This window comes from Clinocottus analis, unplaced genomic scaffold (assembly GCF_023055335.1).
Source record: "Clinocottus analis isolate CAN_PGR_092001 unplaced genomic scaffold, fCliAna1.0.p SCAF_9, whole genome shotgun sequence".
Taxonomy (NCBI): Eukaryota; Metazoa; Chordata; class Actinopteri; order Perciformes; family Cottidae; genus Clinocottus; species Clinocottus analis.
The window spans coordinates 7,342,023-7,361,803 of record NW_027176251.1 but is presented as its reverse complement, the minus strand read 5'-3'; the positions used below and the strand labels follow the sequence as shown (position 1 = coordinate 7,361,803).

Sequence of the window (19,781 nt, the reverse complement as noted above, 5' to 3'; positions counted from 1 at the left end):
TACCAGACTGCTGCTCTGGCTGTTTTTTGCTGTTGAACGCACATTGAGAGTGACTCAGACCCAACACAGCAATTCATCTCGTCACGTTTGTTCTCAGCTCTAGGTTTGCACCCGACGAAATCATTTTTATATTTTCACACACCGAATTTTTTTTTTGGGGGGGGGGGGGGGGTATTTAATACCCCCCTGCACAAGATTTCCATCAACAGACTGCAACATGACGTCACATCACCCCCTTTGCCCCGTGTCGGACACATAACACATAAGGTACAGGACACACACACGACCAGAGTCCTTGCTTGAAATGCAGCATTTTAATGAACATTATAAAATTGTATTTGAAAATCACTCCCAACCCGAGTCCATCACAAGTTCTCTTTTACTTTGTACATTTGGTAGGAATAAGGCAAAAAAGTAGTCTCTTAACATAGCAATTTACATCAATTAATAATCACCATGTCATGTATAAATATTACTAAAATCTGGGCTGCTGCTACAGTGAGGTTTGTTCTGTCCATATGTGTGTCAGCATCAGCAAGAGAGCGGCAGCAGCAGCGGCGCTGGGCCTTCCTCCAGCATGCTGTGGATCAGACTACACAGCTCCCAACCCACCCCCAAAAAATTGAAATTAAACAAAATGAAGTGGCATTCCCACAGAGGGATGGGATGCTTCCACTTCAAACGTCTATTAAATACCACCTGCTGTTATAAACAAAAGAGCAGGTCATAAGTGAAACACATGGTTTCTTTTGCTTCCAGTTCAAAAATGAGTTTCCTCAAACAAAAGAAAATCTCCATTTATGGAGATCAGAGTGTCGGATGAACCACAACGATCAACTGTTGTGACTGTATGGTTGGGCAGTGCGCAAGTCTCCTTTCACATCTGTGCATTTAAGAGCTGAGGACCGAGGGCTTGAATCAAGTCGGACAGAGGAGTAGACTGAACAGAGAGGAGGGGGGGGGGGGGAAACATGGTGAGAAAGAAAACAGAAACATCAAATGAGGAAAGGCATGAGAACAATGCAAACCATTTCCAATGTCTTATCCCAAAGCTACAAAATGTTCTTATTCATAAAAGCTGTTAAAACTTTATAAAACCAAATCAAACAAATTTACTGTCAAAACATTCATTAATACAAGGCCATTTTGAGATGGGGATTAGTGTAGAGTGTGTGATTTACAGTGCTTGTATAACCACTGGCAGCCATTTTCTAGAAACAACTCCCCTGATTATTATTATCGTCACCAACTATCTTTTGCAGAAAGTATTGTTGTATTAAATTAGTACCACACATGTTGGCGCTGTGCTTAAACCTCCTGTGAAGTCTGCTGCTAAATGAGAGTGGTAGACATGAGAGAAATGAAAACTGAAAAAGAAAAACACATCGGAGACAATTACAGACTCCGGATCTGTGACTGCTGAGTGCAATTCTGTGTCGACAGCATGTAAGTCTCTCAAGTTCCACAAGTCCAACGTTTCAACCCCTACCCAAAAAAAAAAAAAAAAAAAAAAAAAAAAAAAAAGGAAAAGCAGGAATTCGCCCCTGATTGGCTCACAATTACCCCATGTGGCACGATGGTCATTTCCTGTAAACATTTCTCCAAATGTTTATAAAAAACACCCTTCCCATTTAAAACACAAAAATATATAGAAATTTATTTTTACATGGACATATATATTACTAAAGGCCTTAAAATATTTTCCAATCTGCTCCTTGAAAGTCACAGTTCCCTTCAGTGAATATTTAGCCTTAGACGGACCTGGAAAAAAACAGATATTTCAACATTAAAAACATGTATTCACAGCTTTGCCTCTCACAACATCGTAACTGAAACAGAATGAAAAAAAAGGGAAAAGAATGAAGAAAAAAAAAAAAAGCCGACACTTGCTTACCTTGCAAAGTTTTACTACCACGGTTTAATCCTGCTTTGTCTCACGCCGTTCTTTCTTAGGCACCAGCGCCTTACGGATGTATGGTATGGTTAAAAAGGCTGTGAGGAAGAATACGTGACCACAGAAATAGATGGACGAATACACCTGAAAAACAAAGAAAAGGTGACAAAACAGTCAAGTAAATATCCTGATTTAAAAAAGTCAGCCAAACGTTATGACGACTCCTGCTCCGTCTCTGCTGTCTTCTGGAAAAGCGCCGCAACGTCCAAGTGCACACTCATGGTGAATTACTTCTATACATTATACTTTACAAGTTACAAGTGTGAATGACAAATTCATTTATAATTGTTTTTCTTTATATCAAATAAATTATTCGATTTAATTGATACAAATTTAGGATAGGTACATATAAGCATTATGCGTCTCCCTATACCTTTTCAGTCTCTTTTTTGTATATTAGATTGTGGCTTTACTTACTGCATGCAATGATTGACTGAATAAAACATACTACTACTTTGTAACATGAATGGCGTAAAATACTGTTCTAAAATATGAATTATAAAAGTATTTTAGTTTATTCTGAACACAGCAATATTTCATCTGTTGCTCCCTGAATTTGCTTCCAGCCCCCATTTAAAAAAAAAGAAGAAAAAAAAGACACAATGAAGGTTTGTCGATTGCGGTCCATACACTTCTTTTTAAAGGAAGATGTATGCTGTGATCGGAAAGTTGTGCATTACCTTGAGCCATTTGTCATAAGTGAAGAGGCAGAATGGCACAAGGGGGTAGCCCATGAAGAGCCAATGGAAAAACTGCTGGACTACATAGATGATGGGATAGAGTGCGCTGTTGGCCAACTTCGACAGCAAGGGACTGTCCTTCACTAGTGCCAGAGCCTGTCACACACAAACAGACACAGATTCCATATTAGGTACAGTAACACAAAGCACAAGGGTTACAGAATTAATTAATGCCAAATTGTGACTGTGGACAATATTTTATTACCTAAACTTTCAGCATTAAAAAAGGTGCACTTGATCGATGCCATTTAATGACAAAGTGCAAAGCAAGCTTTTACTGAGAAAATGAGCATAAAAACAGAGACCCAGATAAATTGTGCCCAATACTAATCATCTTTGGCCGTTACCCGTCCTCACATCCTGCCCTGCATCTGTGACGTACCTGTCTCTCTACAGTGATGATGAAGAACTCCATGGAGAAGCAGAGGAGGTATCCGGAGTGAAGACCATGCCAAAAAGTCAGAAAGAGGAGTGTGGCCACATGGGACAGGGACTTATTGCCCAGGAACTTCAACCGTTTGAAGACATGTCTTGAAAAAAAAAAAAAAAACACAAATCAAGAATTTTGGATTGAGCAGTCAGAAAAGCAAAACACATCTGCTATCACTGCCTACATGGTAAGCACTCACTTACCTGAAGCTCTTGTTGCATAGCAACTGAGGTTATATTAAAACATTGCCACAACTTTACATCCTCTTCAAGGGTACTCATCAATTCAATGCAGGCTCGGGCTTTGTGTTACAATATCTTACAAAAGTGCACACACATTGGACTTTCAATACAGTTTTTTTTGTCCTTACTGGTGACCCGCTGCAGTAACAGCTGTTGTCAGATAAATAAGTACATGATGTACAGCTGGCTTGCTGATGGCCTTTAATGTATCGGTATGCTTCACACCTTTTGGACATCAGAATAAGAAGGGATCCTTTTTGTAATTTTCCCCAAACTAAGATCTGATAAGCACGTTTCTCTTCATACAAAAACATCCCATAAAGCACAGGATTTTAATCTTCCCTCTCAAGCCATCTGTATCATGCTTCACAAAACATTTTATGACAATTGTGCTATGTAAAACAAGACGCATGGTTTTTGAGTCATGATTTGTGTCTCGCCCATCTCTAGGACAGATGACTTGTCAGCCCAACTTTGAATGTGGCCATTTGGAACAGCTATAAACAGTTTTTGACAGCATTTAAAAATCGAGCTTATCTTGTGTGAAGCATACTGACCCCTCAAGGAGCTCCTGTATATCAAACAGTCCTCATACAAATCTGTCATGCTTCTCTGGCCTCTCACCAGGTTCTTTTCTATGTTGTATATTGGACAGAAATAACAAAGTCCCAGAACATTATGGAAACCCATCTAGCTTGAAACAGGCCGTACACTGTGGCAACCTGTTGACTGCCGTGTCAGATAAAACACTGGCTAAGGATAGACTGAGTGAGATTTAGCATCATTGCCGCAAGTTCTGCAACTACCATGGCAAAACATAAAAGATCATCCATGATATTCTTAGCCAAAGCCCTGTAAAAGGGTTTTTACTATGCTTATTTTACAGCTTATTTTGATATGCAAAATAAGCTGAATTGAATAGTATCGTGTAGTATAATAATAATAATAATAATAATAATAAGTTTAGTTTGTATTAACATGCTTTAGCAACATTGCGTTGCATGCAATCTTACTACTTCAATTGAATAAAAGTAAGTAAATATACATCTATCTCTCTCAAAGCATATTTGACTGAAAACAACTCACTTAATTTCACCATTATTATCTTAGTAAATATTTAACTTTATCAACCCGTCATTGAAGACAAACGAGGCACAGGTTTCAGGCTCGACACTGACCTGGCAGCCCAGGCATTGGTGTTGATGTTGAAGGAAGAGATGGTTCCTCCAAAAAGTGGCGTGGTTTCAAAGCGCCACACCTTCATATTGGCACAAGCGTCCCACTTGTGCTCACCATCCACTACACCATTGTAGCCTAGTCCAGATAATATACACACACCTTCCTGTAACACAAACAAAGTTCATAATTTGCTTATGTAAGATCACGCCATGAAGCTCAAAGCTGGTTAGGGTGTGCCATGAAATCCAATCCAAGCATGCATAGCATTAGTAATAACAAGAGGAATTAAAAAAGGGTGAGGTTTTACATTAAAATGTCTCACAACAAGTATGAAGCTAGGTGCTCTATGTGAATACAACGTCATACAAATTAGGTTAATTTCAAGAGGCAAAGCAGTAAGCTGTAGCCACTCCCAACACAGACTTTCAGATCAAGAGGTTACTTACCGCTATAACCCAACAGCTGACATATTTATACAAGATGACTTTAGCCCAAAGCAGTATAAACACACAGCGATACCAGAAGGGCTGAGCCTGTGGAAAATACATTGTTTTACATTTTAGACACTCTGACTCGCCTTACATTGAAAAACTTAAAGCATACAGTGATTATTTTTGAAAATGTTGTGGTTCTCACATCATACTCATCCGTTAAGTAGTAGCTGTCTGGGTAATACGGGCTAAATATTGCATATATCACCAGGCAAAGAAATCCCAGAGCAAACCTCTTCATAGCCGGCATTACACTGGAAGAGAATGAAACAAGGTGATAATGGGAGATTGGCCGGTGATCATATTAACTGCAGGGCTGTGACACTGCACAGTTGACTTATTTTATGGAGATGTAATGAAGATGGTCTTTCAGCTTATTTTTCTTTTGATCGCTCATCATTTTCTTGCTCCTTTACCTGTTCGGAGGCTTTCCGGGGCAGTCGCTGAGCTGCCCTGCCACCAGCTTCTGGTAGCTGCGCAGTGTAAACTGGGGCCCCACCAGGAAGCCTCCATAGAAGTAGGAAAAGCCACACACCTCCAGCAGGGAGGGCACGGACGGTAGGGCTGCAATCTTCTGCTCTGAACTCAGCTGAGACTGGAGTTGAATAATATGAGGGGGAAAAAAAATAAAAAAAATAAGAGGGAATAAGAGAGTGATATGAAAGAGGGATGAATAGGTAGAAAAAAAGAACATTGATACAGGATGTAGAAGTTACAATCTAGACAAACAGAAGCAACATCTGTACACCGTGCACTAAAAAGTGATATTGACCAGATTTGCAAGTTTATAAAAACACAAATAAAAAAAATACAAACCTTAATTCAAAGCAAACCATAGACACTAATAAAACCGAAGGAGCGACTTACAGCCGTCACAGATATACTAGCTGCACTAAGCATGCTGTAGAAAGACACGTGAGTGAAAGAATAAGAAACGCTGCTCAAACAAAATACTATAACTGTACCGTTGATGTATTGAACACTTAATAGCTTCATTATTATGTATTATTTTACCCTTGCATGTGTGCTCTGCAGTGCAGAGGCATATATGGTTTACAATGAATCGAGAGATGCTAAATGAGCCCGGGTCTGAGCTGGTCTTAATGGCTCAGCACATAAGAGTTGTTGGCTCAGGTAGACTCATCTTTCACATTTATACTTTCCCACATAAATAATAGCAATCAGAGTGGATTCAGCTGCAAAACTATGAGTGTGTTTGAGTCATTTTATCATTGGAGTAATACATTTTGTGAATTGGACCTCAGCAGATAGAGGTTGCAAATGATGTGCAAATCAAGGTGGCATCAGCAGCTACAATCTATCTTCGTGAATACACCCGTGATGCAAATGTCCCTCTCCTCATATTGTCATTGGTTTGTTTAAAAAAAAAAAAAGGACCACAGATTCACATATTACTCCGGTAACTTGTTTGCATTAGTAACCGACAGTGTCAGTTCCGTGCTTTGCATTCGCACATCGTGATGGTTTTTAACCACAACACAAGAAGACTATCAATATTCTTTCCATCAGAAAACTCATCTACCTTTCTTTCACGCATGAGAATGACTTTTTTTTTTTTAAATGAAAAAATAACTCTTGCAAGAACTAAACAGATGAACAATGAGCAAAACTCAAACAAACATTCCAAGACAGACACCATTAACATGTAGACAAATGATCAAGCGAGCAAAAGCAAGAGAGATCAACCAACTCACTGGTTCCTTCCCGCCGTCATAGTAATCAAATGACAAACCTGTAATCAGAAAATGCAACTGGTGTCAGAAACTATGTTAGGTTCACTAATGCCGTCACGATCATTTAAATGAACTCTATTAAGCATGCAAATGCCATGTCAGCAGTTTCAGTGTGTTAATCGATTACTAGAGTAAAAGGGGAAAGATCGCAACAAGAAGATATCAAATGAGAAAATATTGGTTTTTATGAAACAATTGGGTTTGTCAAGCAGAGGAGTGCAACTAGTGCGGTAGTCGACTCACCAACAAGTTTGAGTGTGAGGACACAATGAGGCATGGTCCACTTGATGTCATACTCCCCTGTCGCTGTGTAGTAATATCCTGCTAGCAGGTATACCTACAGAAAGAGAAGGTGGACCGGCAAAAAACATCCAGTTTAAACCTCTGCAACATCAAACATAACCAAGCACATGTTTATAACAGTTCTACATAACAAATCAAAGGAATGTGCCATTAAAAACTAAATATGACGCAAGCACATTTGTGTAAAAATGTGGTTTCATGACTGCATTGTGATGCATTAATGCAAAAATAAAGGCCTCAATACTCCCACAAGAAGCATACGTGACAACATCTTACAATTACTGATTATAGTGGTCCTTTTAATGCATGGGTCAAACGGTGCAGCATGAGGAAGGCAATTAAATTACAGAATACTATATGCAGAAATTCAACATGAGACTGCAGACAGACATTTACTGCAATGGTTCAGGTACTGCCCATCAGTTTGACAGTGGACAAAAGGATGCATGGAAAAAGGGAAAAGAAAAAACACACAGGTCACCTCACCATTTGAAAGGTAAAGCTGCTTAGTACAGTTGTTACTGTCCTTCCCATGAGCCTCAGCATCAGGAATTGGACAAGGACGCATACTGCAGAGTGATAGATCTGAGAGCCTGGGAGAGAAACAGACAGAAGGGGGGAAGGGATTGGGTCAGTCAAGTGTGACCTGTAGGACTGGACATGGAAACAGCATTTTTTTTTCCCTCCGCAGTTCAGTATTTGCTGAGATGGACAGAACAGGGCAAATCCACAATATACTGTAGATCTCAAAGAGGGCTGGAAGGAAAAGCATTCCATGAGGAAAAAGATAAAGCAACCGACCTGCTGTAAAATCCAAGTGCAGCCACCACAGAATAAAGAAAAGAGAAAGAGAAATATGTTAGCAGTTTGCGTTTATTCCGGCCACTCTCATCCATGAAGATGCTCCATCCATTTATCCTTTTGTCCCATCTGAAGCAGCTTGTGTTAACATTGTCACTTTTCAAGTGTTAAAAAAAAAATACATTTTCTAAAATTACATTCATTCAGTTTCTTAAATGTAAATACTTGCAGGTTCTTTGTCCTTCTCAGCAACTAATTATAATTTACAGTATGGCTTAGACAATAATTGATTAAAACTGTGAGCCTCTTATAATTTTCCACAGTCCAAGGACTGTTGTATTTGACAATTCAAATATATTTAGTTTTCTATCATGTGGCAAACGTAGGCTTTAATTATTTACATTTGAGAAGCAGGAACAAGCAAGCGTTTGGCATTTTTGCCGAGAAAACAAAACAAGTTAAAAATTAACAATAAGTTTGAAACACACATTTTCTGATTCATTCGTTTCTTTGCAGCTCCTACTGATAGACAAAAGAAGCAATTAAAAAACTGCAAAATGTTTAATTTCTATATATAAATCTTTAAAACCAAACTTCTCGAGAAATGAATCAGCAGTTGGTTGCAGCCCTCAGTGAACTGTATATTGCGTCACAAAACTTCGAGTTGTCAAACCTGCACCACATTTGCGTCATCGTCAACCCTGAAATGACTAAATACTGATGATTCATCCACAAGGAAAATGAATCCCTAAAACAACTAAAAACTAAAAAAAAGAAAAAGTGCTTTCCGTTCAAGTCCAGTGTTTCCTCTGGATGTTAGATTAAAAAATGTAATTCAAAGATGAATACAACATTTTTGAGTAAAAAAAGTAAAATGTGGGAAAAATACTTTCACGTGTTCTGGTCACGTCGGAATCAGGATTACAAGCATATAATGCTGGCAACAATTTCTAAGCCTATGGCATCGAACATATTTTACCTTCATTCAATCCTAATCCACCATTGTGTCATTCAAAAGAAAGCAAAGTTGTGACATCTTGACCTTAATATCTTGTGAATGTACGTATGTAAAGCGTTTAAGTGCGACCTGCTGCTTGTTGGGAGACTATTTTTTTCCAACAAGGGAGTCTCTGTTTTGTTTTCTCTAGCAGTGCCGTGGAGAAGTTTTCTAATTGTCTAGTACACGCAGACGAATTGGAGCAAAGCACCAGCAAAGGCAGGGAAGATGACAAGTGCTAAAAAGGATGTAAACAATGCAGAATTCAAAATGTTCAAGACCCAAAAGGACACACACACTTTTGGTAAATCACAGTGAATTGAGGTACTTAAAAAAAATAAATAAAAAAAAATTTAAAAAAAAAATAAAAATGGAGGCTCGCTCTATATCTTACCAAAGTTGAATGCTGCTAGAGCCAGTCCAGAGAAAGTGTGGAACAAGTGTATAACTGTGGCAGGCTGGTAGAACAAGAAACGCCGATACACCAGAGCACAGGGATACCCTGCAGGACAGAGGGAAAAAAATGTTTGTAAAAAGTATGAATCTTCATATGAGCCAAGTGAGACATTTGACGACACTCCCCACTATCAGGAACACTGACCTTGTGGTACAAACACATGGTGCCTGCATCCCACACACCCTTGTGTGGAGAGTGTTGCAGCAAATCTGGCATTTTAAGGAGAAAGATAACCGTCTTAAGTAGGACTGTGGAAAGGACAAACGCTCACCTGTGATCATGGTTTAATTAACTTCCACTTCCAACCAGTTCAGTTGGACTCTTTTCTTTAATCAAAATTTGACTCTGTTTACATTTTAAATCAGTGTCTTATCACTTTCATATATATATATATATATATATATATATATATATATATATATATATATATATATATATATATATATATATATATATATATATATATATATATATATATATATATGCGACTGTAATCTACAGTATAATATAATTGAAACGGCCTGCCATTTGAAATTGATTGAATTTTGATTGGATGAGATGACCAAGTCACTGAACCTTTGTCCTTCCTAGACTAGTAAAAGCTCTATAATGAGTGGATATCAAGGCACTGTAGCAGATTAGATGAAGATTAATATAAAAAGGTTCTCCATTATATCAGTAATATAAAACAGCATTAAGAAGTTCCCATCTGCCTCTAAAGGGTTACTTTAAAAAAGGCTAGTCATTTTCTACATTTCTCTCACTGTCAACAAATCTCATGAAAATAATAGCACACAGATACACAATGATGTGGTCAAAGCCTGATATAGTTTTCCATAAACCTCCATTGTCCATCCAATAAACACACATAAAGCGTGACATGTTCCTTCATGATTATGAAAATGGGCACCATGGTTTATTTGGAGTCAATGGCACATTCACTAGCCTGCTGCCATACTAATGTAGATAAACACGCTCCACATTTAGCTGGAAATCTGAATCATAGTGCAGTCTTGCAAGAAAGCCAATGGAGGAAGGTAGTTACAACATGGCAACAAAATTATGCAAGACACATTGAGCAACAGTGGGACAAGGAGCGTGCAACTGAAGGGTTTGCAGGCATTAGCTGACTAAAGCCTGAACTGAAAGGCCACGTTCAATCTATCGCATTGTTGGTGTGAGGTAACAGAAAAACAGACGTGTCCATGTGTCAGAGCAAAGTTCAAAGAGGACAGCATGGAGGACGCCAGGGCTCTCAAGTGTCACGCATTGAGGGTGACTGTCACGCATTTCGGTCTTAAATCACGCCCTCCCGCCACACATCGTATTTCTCACGCTGAAAAAAAACTCCAGGCTATTTAATGTGCCGCAGCGCTCAGACATGACCTGGTCGCGTGCTCCCCTCACCACGGAGGAATCAAGCCCCCCCGTGAGGGGCCACTCATCAGCCAATCAAAAAAAAGAAATGGGCTACAGACAAATCAGAAAAACATATCTTTAGTATCCGGGTAAGACTTAATGACAGGCGGCACTGGAGCCGTCCGGCGGCGCGTATTTGTCGTCGCTGCTGCCCCCACCCCCTCCTCCTCCTCCTCCTCCCGTCGACCGTTCCAGGGGGATACATGTCACGCTAACCTGTCTTCAAAACTTGAGAGCCCTGTGACGCCCTCCCCCCATCCACACAAAAGACATATATACCCATGACATTCAGACCCTGTAGCCCTAAAAGCCCCATGGAGTGTAAGATCCCATTAAAGAGCAGATCCTAAGTTTCTGCACATTTGAATGAAAAGTACATTCTGGCCTTGTTAAATTCAAACCGCTCAGAGTCAGTGTCCCCTCTACTCAATGGAGTGGAAAATGGGGGGTTAAAGAAGGAGAGGGGGAGAAAGAGGGGGAGAGGGAGGGGGCGGGCATATTTTGTCAGTCTGTGCTCCTTTTCTATGTCAAATAATTTCCCTCCCCCAACGATATTGGGACCATCTTCCAGCCTCAAACTAATATGATAATCCCACAGCCTACAAACAATTTCATCCGTGTAGTCTTCATTGTGCAACTCTCAAGCTAACTTGACTCCAACTGTCCCCAGTAAATCAGCTCGTCCGACATTAAGCTTTTTTAAGAGGAGACAAGATTCCGACAGATGACGATGTTTGACACGACACCAAACCGGCCAGACAGCAGCACCATCACGCCAGTAGCCACAAGTTCACTGTCGGTGTAACAACTTAGCCGTGGGTCGATGATGTTGTGAAGGAAACGCTGTATTATGTCACGTTTAATGGAGACAGACTGTACTGGAAACGTATATTTTGGTTCAGGGAAGCCCCTGAAGCTAACGTATCGTTAAAACCGACGGCAGGAGATAAACACAACTGGTCTGAAGCCTGTGGCTGTGTGTCACAGTTACAACCCAACTGAGCGTTGTGTTAGCGGTGCGTGTCTCCGTTAACAGTCACACAGGGCACCGAAAACCTGTCACCGGGATTAACAGCACGTCGGCCGGTTACCGAAGCAACGCGAGACGGAAACTCACCGATTAAAATAGATAGAAGTAGTCGAACCGCTGGCTCCGGGGAACCTAAGGACTCCGACAGATTCTCCAGCAAGGGAGCCGCCATCTTGCTTGTGGGCGGAAACGTCTCTTCGCGACGGTTCAGTGAACTCTACTGACTCACGGCAGACATCCACGCGCACACACTCCCGTTTTTAAAGGCCGTTCACGGCTCAGCCTCCTGCAAAGTTAAACCTGTGATTCTCCTCCTACTTCTACTCCCCTCTCGTCTATCTTTACCACACCGCTGCGGGCTCGGCGTTCACAGGTGTTTCTCTCAGGATTGGACTTGTAGGTTGACAGGTATCAGTAGCAGCGCACCCAGAATGGCATAATGGGGGCAAACCAGTCAAGTAGTGGGTGAAGAAGATTAACCAGATTAGCACGCATCATAGTATCAGTGGGCCCCCTTGTGACGATTTGTAGGAACAGCAGCAGCTCCTCGATTCATGTTATGTGAATATCTATTCATATTATTCATAATCAAGTTGTTTAAATAATCTGATCATTTGTTGACCACAAAAAGTTAAGTGAAACATTATTACAGTATGATAATGTTTTTATTACAACAAGTTGAACACATGGACCCGAGATTCACCCATCAAGTACATCTATCTATCTATCTATCTATCTATCTATCTATCTATCTATCTATCTATCTATCTATCTATCTATCTATCTATCTGTACTTGTAGACAGTATTAATAACAAACACATCAACAAATTAACGGTAGTGTAGTTGGGGTTCAATATAGTATATGAACCCCAACTACACACATGAACAGCATCGGAGCTGAAGTAAAGGTTGAATTGAGCTCAATTCAAAACAATGCTTTTATTTAATTATTTATTATATAAATAAATGTTTAACAAAAGGTCAAAGTTCATGTTACTGCAACTGGTGGTGATGATGATGTTGCTAATAGTACTGCTGCTGCTGTTGCTGTTGTTCTTGTTCTTGTTTACATTTGTTTGGGGCTTCTCATTAAGAGAAACCTGCTAGACAAATATCTAAAGAGCAAATAGATTCCTACCGAGTTCCTGGAGACTGGCAGTACTTGTACATTAAATACATGCCCTACTACTACGGTGTAACTTTGTAGCCACTTACAAGGAACATAGTAACAACAATACAAACAAAGCTCAAGTATATTATTATTTCAAATGCCGCCTTAGACTCCTGAAAATACAACTTTATTTGCGTAAGAACTGTATTATTTTACGGCAGTGCAGCTTGGGTATGCAAAACAGAGCTGAAAACCCTCCAATCAGAGCTCTTCTAACGGTGGCTCTGGCCAGGACGCACAAAGCATTGTGGGACTTTAGTCGGTTCAGCCAAGCAAATGGTGGATCGTCATGGCTTTTGTCTTGTCACAGATCACGTTGTTACTGTATATCATTTTGTGATTGTTGGCACTGCAATGAAAGAAATGAAACTTGACAAGTCGAAAGGTTTAGATTACAGATATTACATCTGCATGTGTAATTGATAAGCGTGGCTTCAATTAAAAATAATTTCCTTCAAAGTAAATGTAAAATCTCTGAATATATAGAGACATTTTAATAAATTGTTCTCATGGTTCTCATTTTTGCATAAGTAAACAAGAGGTTGTGATTAAATATCTTTTACTGAAGAAACAGTTATTGATTTTATTGTTTCTGTGTTTACCATGTGACGTGTCTTTAAGTACGTTTTTAAGTGCTACACAAATAAAATGTATTATTAGTATTGGTAAAATAGATATCTGCACACTAACTATGTTTAGCTTTCGGTTTAAATGACTTTCATCAGAGCGAACATGGTTCAGCTGGAATAGCAGGTGTAGAAACAAACAAAACCCATCACAATCCCAGTATGCAGAACACCTGTGCACATCCTGGCGGTAGAGGCTTCGCCCCCTTTTATCTACAGCTTTACAGTGCTGGATTATACAAATGTAGTATGTAGTACTGAGAAGTTTACAAGTGGGGTGGAGCATCGTGTATATAGACAAAAACTTTTTTTTTTAAATAATTAAAAAAAAATACTTTCAGCACCCTATTTGAGATAAAGCCAGGTGAAGCGGTGGTTATATTGCATTAATATTATGATTGCAATTAGAAGCAAAAATACCATGTTCTAGATTTCTCAATCGCAAATATAATCCTCGTGAACAAGCACATGGTTTATTTCACAGTATTTTATTTTTGTGATTTTATCACAAACATCAATACATGCAAGATTATTTTAACGTTGTAGTTCATCATCGTTGAGCCAATTTGAGTGGAAATACTACTAGGTAGATTAGTATTGCATATATTATGCTTTCTAAGTATAAAATAAATGCAGCGGAGAATAACATGCACTATTTCCCTCTGGAATGTAATGCAGTAAAAGTAGCATAAAATGGATAAACTGTGCAGTACAAGTTGTACTTAAGTACAGTATTTGAGTATTATGCCAAATAGTGGTACGCTATTTGGCATTTCGGCTTGGCCGCCCGTCACCGTTCGTCCTTGTATGGGAAAGTTCCCCACAGTGCACTTGAACGCAGCGTGACTATTGCTCTTCCCCTTCCTCAAATGGGGAGATGCGTTTACGGGCGTGTCGCCATAAACCAATGGCGCTGACGGAGAGGAGGGGTTAACTTGTCCATAAATACACTGAACTGCTTTTTCACGTCCGCTCTCTTACCCCAGAAAAGCTCGACCTCGGTGGACTGTTGGTACCGGTAACTTCTCGGCTTAAAAAACCCACTATAAATCGCAATCATGAGCAGGAAATTCTTCGTTGGTGGAAACTGGAAGCTGAACGGCGACAAGAAAAGCCTCGGCGAGCTCGCGCAGACCATGAACGCAGCCAAGGTGGACCCCAATGTCGGTATGTGCGGTTCTGACAGCCGTAACACAAAGTCCATTTTTTTTGTTTTTTGTTTACGTTGTAAGATTTTAGGCACTTGCTTTTTTGCACATCGTGACTAAGCATGAGCCATAGCTCCATGTGTATGTTTGGTTTCCTCATTTTAATGTCACAACCGAATCATTCAGACTCAAAATGGCTCTGCCATTCAATGATTCAATGACACCATTAACATCACACACACCCACATCTGCTAAATTTTATGACCGTAAAAAGTTGCATCCAGTGTAATAAACTCTGTGTGTTTTGTATTTGTGTGTTGTGTTTTTTGTTTGTTTTTATCGAGTCTACACTGAGCCCCAGACATAAATGTGTAAAAGGGCAGACGTTCGGTGCGCTTTGCAGTAATGTCGGTGGTGGGTGTGCGTTTGCAGCGGCACGTAGTCCAGCAGGCGGACCTGCCTTTCACTGAGGGAGCAGGGTGCGTTCAAGTCAGGCTGCTCGCTAATGATGTCGCTCTTCTTTCATCTGCAGACCGATGAGAATACAGTAGCCTATTGTGAGCTCCCCTTTACACGTTGAGGCAGTTCATACGAGGAGTGGTTGGAAGGCCTCCGATGACACTGATAAATGAGGTTTATTTTCCTGCATGTCCTGAAAGCAGCAGTAGACATTATTTTCACGTTTTTTATTCCCTGCATTACACTCTGCTGGAAATTAAAACAAGCCCCGGGAAGTTGACTTCGTCTAGACCTGTTTCTGCTGACACAGAGCCAATTGTGCTCCTCCTGCAGAGTTGGTGTTATGCAACTGTAATGTTGTGTACAATCGTTCTATTTAGGCTACCCTGGTTTGGACTATCCTTGGACCTTGCTCCATTAATGAAGCTGCCCCTTTACATCACCTGGGTGAAACTCAAGCAGACTTTTCCCATCGGCCTCTTTTAAAGTCAAAGTTCAACTGTTTCCTCCCCAGACTATTTTCTTCATGTTGGATATTTAAACTGATAATTTCAGTGACCTTTTTTTAACTTCGTCTCATGACCTTTCTCTGCCCTCTGCAGAATGTGGCCATGTAGGCGACCTTTTAGGAGGCTGAACTCAGACCTTTTAATGCAGGGAGGGCTGGCTGGTCATGGCTGTGGAGAAATGACCTTTACCAAACCAATAATAACGGGTTTAATATAGACTCTGCTAACCCTTAAGATATAGTTTCATTTTGAATGTCAGAGTCTTGACTTTAATGGACTCTGCGTGACCCATGCAGACTGTGCTCCTGTTGAATTGGGTAAAATCATGTTTGCACAAGAGGGCAAACATTTTGTGTATCTGTTTTAAAAAGGTTCATGACACACTTTGAGAAGCTGTAGTAGTACACAAGTATATTGATGTCATTTGGTTGGATGGACACATCCGGTGCCTGTGTTTTTATAGTTCAGTGTTTCTGCAACAAGCTATACTAATGGGAGTCAGCCTTTAACAGCATGTAAAATCAATAATAACTTGGATTTAATTGTTACATGTTGATGTCCATTTCAGGCCTGTCGATTGTTGGCATTATTCATTTCTGTTTTTAAAATCTTGGTGAATTGACCCTTTTTTAGTTGTTTTGTGATCTGAATAGACCCTTTTTAACATGTCTGATCTGAATTTGTCTCTCTAATCTTCCCAGTGCTGATATGCTTTGTGATGTGGGTCTTGTACTTGGCAGCGGCTCAGTGTGGTTATACATGTTGCCCTTTAACGAACTGATTCAAGTCTACCATTGAAGGGAGGCTAAGAATCAGTGGTAGTGGGTAGTACTGTAATCGCAGGGCTGGTGGGTCGTACCTGTATGCATGTGTGAAAGTATATAACTGTAATGAAGTTTCCTAAATATCTTTAATGTGTGTGTGTGTGGTAAATGTGTTTTAATTTACCAAAAGTAAATCCCAAACTGCTACATCATTAATAAAAAGGAGGTTTGTCTAAAGTGTCATTGATATTTGGTTTCATGAGTCTCTCAGCACTGATGTGGACTGCAGAAAACCTAAGCATTGTTTTCTTCTTTGCTCACAGAGGTGGTGTGTGGTGCTCCTTCCATCTACCTGGACTTTGCCAGGTCCAAGCTGGATGCCAAGTTTGAGGTTGCTGCTCAGAACTGCTACAAAGTTGCCAAGGGTGCCTTCACTGGGGAGATCAGGTATGCCATGTGTCCATCAGAGGACAATAACCAGAAATACTTGAGTGTGTATGTAAATACATAATGCTACAATGTATAACACAATACATGCAGAGAATACCGGTAAATAACAAAAAAAGGAACGAAATACAATAAATGCGTTAGACTCACACAGTCAACCACACTTTGAATACTAAATACTGAGAAGGTGGATCTAGTAAGTGTATTAAATATAAGTGCAAGAATAGCATTACGAATTAAATATAGTATTTCTTGAAATGTTCAGTATGGTGAGCAAATATAGATGGCTGGGTGTAACAACTTCATCACACACTTCATACAAAATCCTCTCGGTTATTAGGTTTGATCACTAATATATAATTTTGTTTAATGTTTTCAATGGAACAGATTATTTAGTGTTGTTTGTGCGAATTTCTGTCTTCAGCCCTGCGATGATCAAGGACTGTGGCGTGAACTGGGTGATCCTGGGGCACTCCGAGAGGCGCCACGTCTTTGGAGAGAGCGATGAGGTAATTCTGGATGACTTCATTATCTTCTACTGTGCACCAGCATTATATTGGCATTAAATAAGAGTTGCATTCATTCATAAAACGCACCAATCCGCCCGTGTACGCTCTGATCAGATGTGTGTGTGTTGTGGTAGCTCATTGGTCAGAAAACAGCCCACGCTCTGGAGAGCGGTCTCGGTGTCATTGCCTGCATCGGCGAGAAGCTGGACGAGAGAGAGGGAGGCATTACAGAGAAGGTTGTCTTTGCTCAGACCAAGGTCATCGCAGGTATGCGACCGCTGCCAATCCCGTTTCAGAGAGTATATGCCAGAGGGAGTGTAAATGTTGCAATATACATTTTAGGGAAAGTTTATTGTCTTTTATTAAGTCATCTCACGTTTCTTTGACAGACAACGTGAAGGACTGGAGCAAGGTCGTGCTTGCATACGAGCCTGTTTGGGCCATCGGCACTGGCAAGACCGCTTCCCCACAACAGGTAAATACGAGTAACCACTGAAAATGACGACCGCAATCTCTTCTCATAACTCGTCATAACGTGTGCGTTTCCTGCACAATATCTCAGGCTCAGGAGGTTCATGATAAACTGAGAGGGTGGCTGAAGACCAACGTGTCCGAGGCTGTGGCCAACTCCGTGAGGATCATCTATGGAGGTCAGTCGGTGTAACCAGATGGTGCTTGTCATGTTGTTAATTTCATTTGTTTCCCCCATGAATCTCTTCCCATGAATCTCTTCTTCTCAGGCTCTGTGACCGGTGCGACCTGCAAAGAACTTGCCTCCCAGAAGGATGTGGATGGGTTCCTTGTCGGCGGCGCCTCCCTCAAGCCAGAGTTTATTGAAATCATCAACGCCAAGGCATAAAAACCTGGGCAGCTGCAACGTGACCAAGTCCAGATCAGAGGCCAGATCCATTCAGACGATCCAATTCCATCACCACTTAGTCCTCTTCCCTTTATATTAAAAACGTATTTGTGTAATGGTGTCATTTTCTCTTTTTCCTTTATATTTTTTTTGTTTTGAAATATATTTTGTGATGAAGAGACAGATGGACACATGCACTGTACCGCACTGATAAGAGTCAAGTCCACTGATAATAGTCTGTGTGCAAACTAACTTCCACACCAAGTGCTCAAGCTAAAAAGACTTACATCTACATCTTGAGGTGGACAGCCAGTCCCACGCCTTTACTTGAAGAATTTACCAACCTTTTTTATTGTAAACGGTGTCTCCAGCTCGTTGTCAATCAGTTCTATTTGTCTTTTTAGTATTCAGTGTCTCTTTTGTATAATTATGGTGTTCTGTGGCTTTTACCTCCCTGTAGTCCAGCATGATCGTCTCGTTCATTGGCTGTTTTGTCAAAAGGGAAGCGTCCATTTCATGTTCATATTGTGTCATGGCCGATAGGTATAAGGGGGCAAAGCTGTAAGGAAACGTAATAATAAACCGTTTAGAGACTGTTTCAGTGTGTTGGATTTATTTTTTTCTCCAAGTTTATCCAATGATTGTCAATTCCATATTATCTATATCTTATAGGGATACTGTGTGTGTTGTGGGGGATATATATATATATCTATATATATCTATATATCTATATATATATATCTCTTTCATAACCTGCTGTATGTTCATGCACAGATGATAGTGATAGTCCCAGGACGGCAGGGAGAGAGTATCTTATTACAGAAGTGACCTCTTGTTAAGACAATACCACGCAGAGAAGCATTTGACAGCTATATTTATCCCAGCACTAAACCGAAACGGACACGCAGCTGTGAAAGTTACGTTGAAGATGGAACTAGTCGATAAAGACCTTTGCTAGAATAAACCCCAAAGCGCACTGATTTTAGTCACCACATAGTGTGTGTGTTGTAACATGACTTTATAACCACGTCTTATAAGAGCTAAATACAGTCTCAGATTGAAGCCTGGTTGGTTTCTAACTTCTAACACTTTCTCACTCCCTGAAACATTCGTCACAATGCTGTAGGTACAGTTCATACAGGAGGACAAAATAATCAGAACACTTGTAGCAATAGCTAAATACCTAAAATTCCAGCAGCCACCTGTGTCCCCTTACCATTTGTTATGGCGCATACTGCAAAACTAATTTGTAATTAACATAACTGCAAACTAATTGCCACTAAGGCTACCTGGGGACTTCAGGGCCCCCGAGAGTCCCTTTTAGTTTTAGTTTTCCTCATACCCAAAATGTAGAAAACAAATCAAACTAAGAAAGGATTGTCAGTTATCATAAAACACATTGTATTTCCCTTCAGCCTGCTGTCTTACCTTTGCACCCCGGTCCAGCAGGGGGCAGTGGAGCCCCACATTGAACACTGTGTGGCTCAATCT

At 40.3% G+C, this 19,781-nt stretch overlaps 2 protein-coding genes and 1 non-coding gene across 4 annotated transcripts; 1 reads left to right on the top strand and 2 right to left on the bottom strand.

The window, feature by feature from the left end:
* Positions 1-312: 312 nt before the first annotated feature.
* lpcat3 (lysophosphatidylcholine acyltransferase 3) lies at positions 313-12,262 on the bottom strand. 2 transcript variants are annotated; one of them, XM_068570771.1, is made up of 13 exons: positions 11,885-12,262; positions 9,286-9,393; positions 7,580-7,686; positions 7,034-7,127; positions 6,752-6,789; positions 5,453-5,631; positions 5,182-5,290; positions 4,992-5,078; positions 4,545-4,708; positions 3,077-3,224; positions 2,635-2,790; positions 1,895-2,038; positions 313-940 (listed from the first exon to the last, which is right to left on the bottom strand). In XM_068570771.1, the coding sequence occupies exons 1-12, from the start codon at positions 11,967-11,969 to the stop codon at positions 1,919-1,921; spliced, it is 1,395 nt and encodes a 464-aa protein (XP_068426872.1). In that variant the 5' UTR covers positions 11,970-12,262; the 3' UTR covers positions 313-940; positions 1,895-1,918. The 2 variants fall into 2 exon arrangements, with proteins under 2 accessions (XP_068426872.1, XP_068426871.1); XM_068570770.1 differs by having other exon boundaries at positions 313-1,761; positions 11,885-12,261.
* Positions 12,263-12,875: 613 nt separating this feature from the next.
* On the bottom strand, positions 12,876-12,932 carry LOC137781830 (U7 small nuclear RNA). Its single transcript, XR_011077237.1, has one exon. It is a non-coding gene; the product is annotated as a U7 small nuclear RNA (small nuclear RNA).
* Positions 12,933-14,518: 1,586 nt separating this feature from the next.
* Positions 14,519-18,886, top strand: tpi1b (triosephosphate isomerase 1b). The gene is made up of 7 exons (XM_068570439.1): positions 14,519-14,762; positions 16,799-16,922; positions 17,347-17,431; positions 17,566-17,698; positions 17,821-17,906; positions 17,994-18,081; positions 18,172-18,886. Exons 1-7 carry the CDS (start codon positions 14,654-14,656, stop codon positions 18,288-18,290), a joined length of 744 nt encoding a protein of 247 aa, XP_068426540.1. The 5' UTR covers positions 14,519-14,653; the 3' UTR covers positions 18,291-18,886.
* Positions 18,887-19,781: the final 895 nt, after the last annotated feature.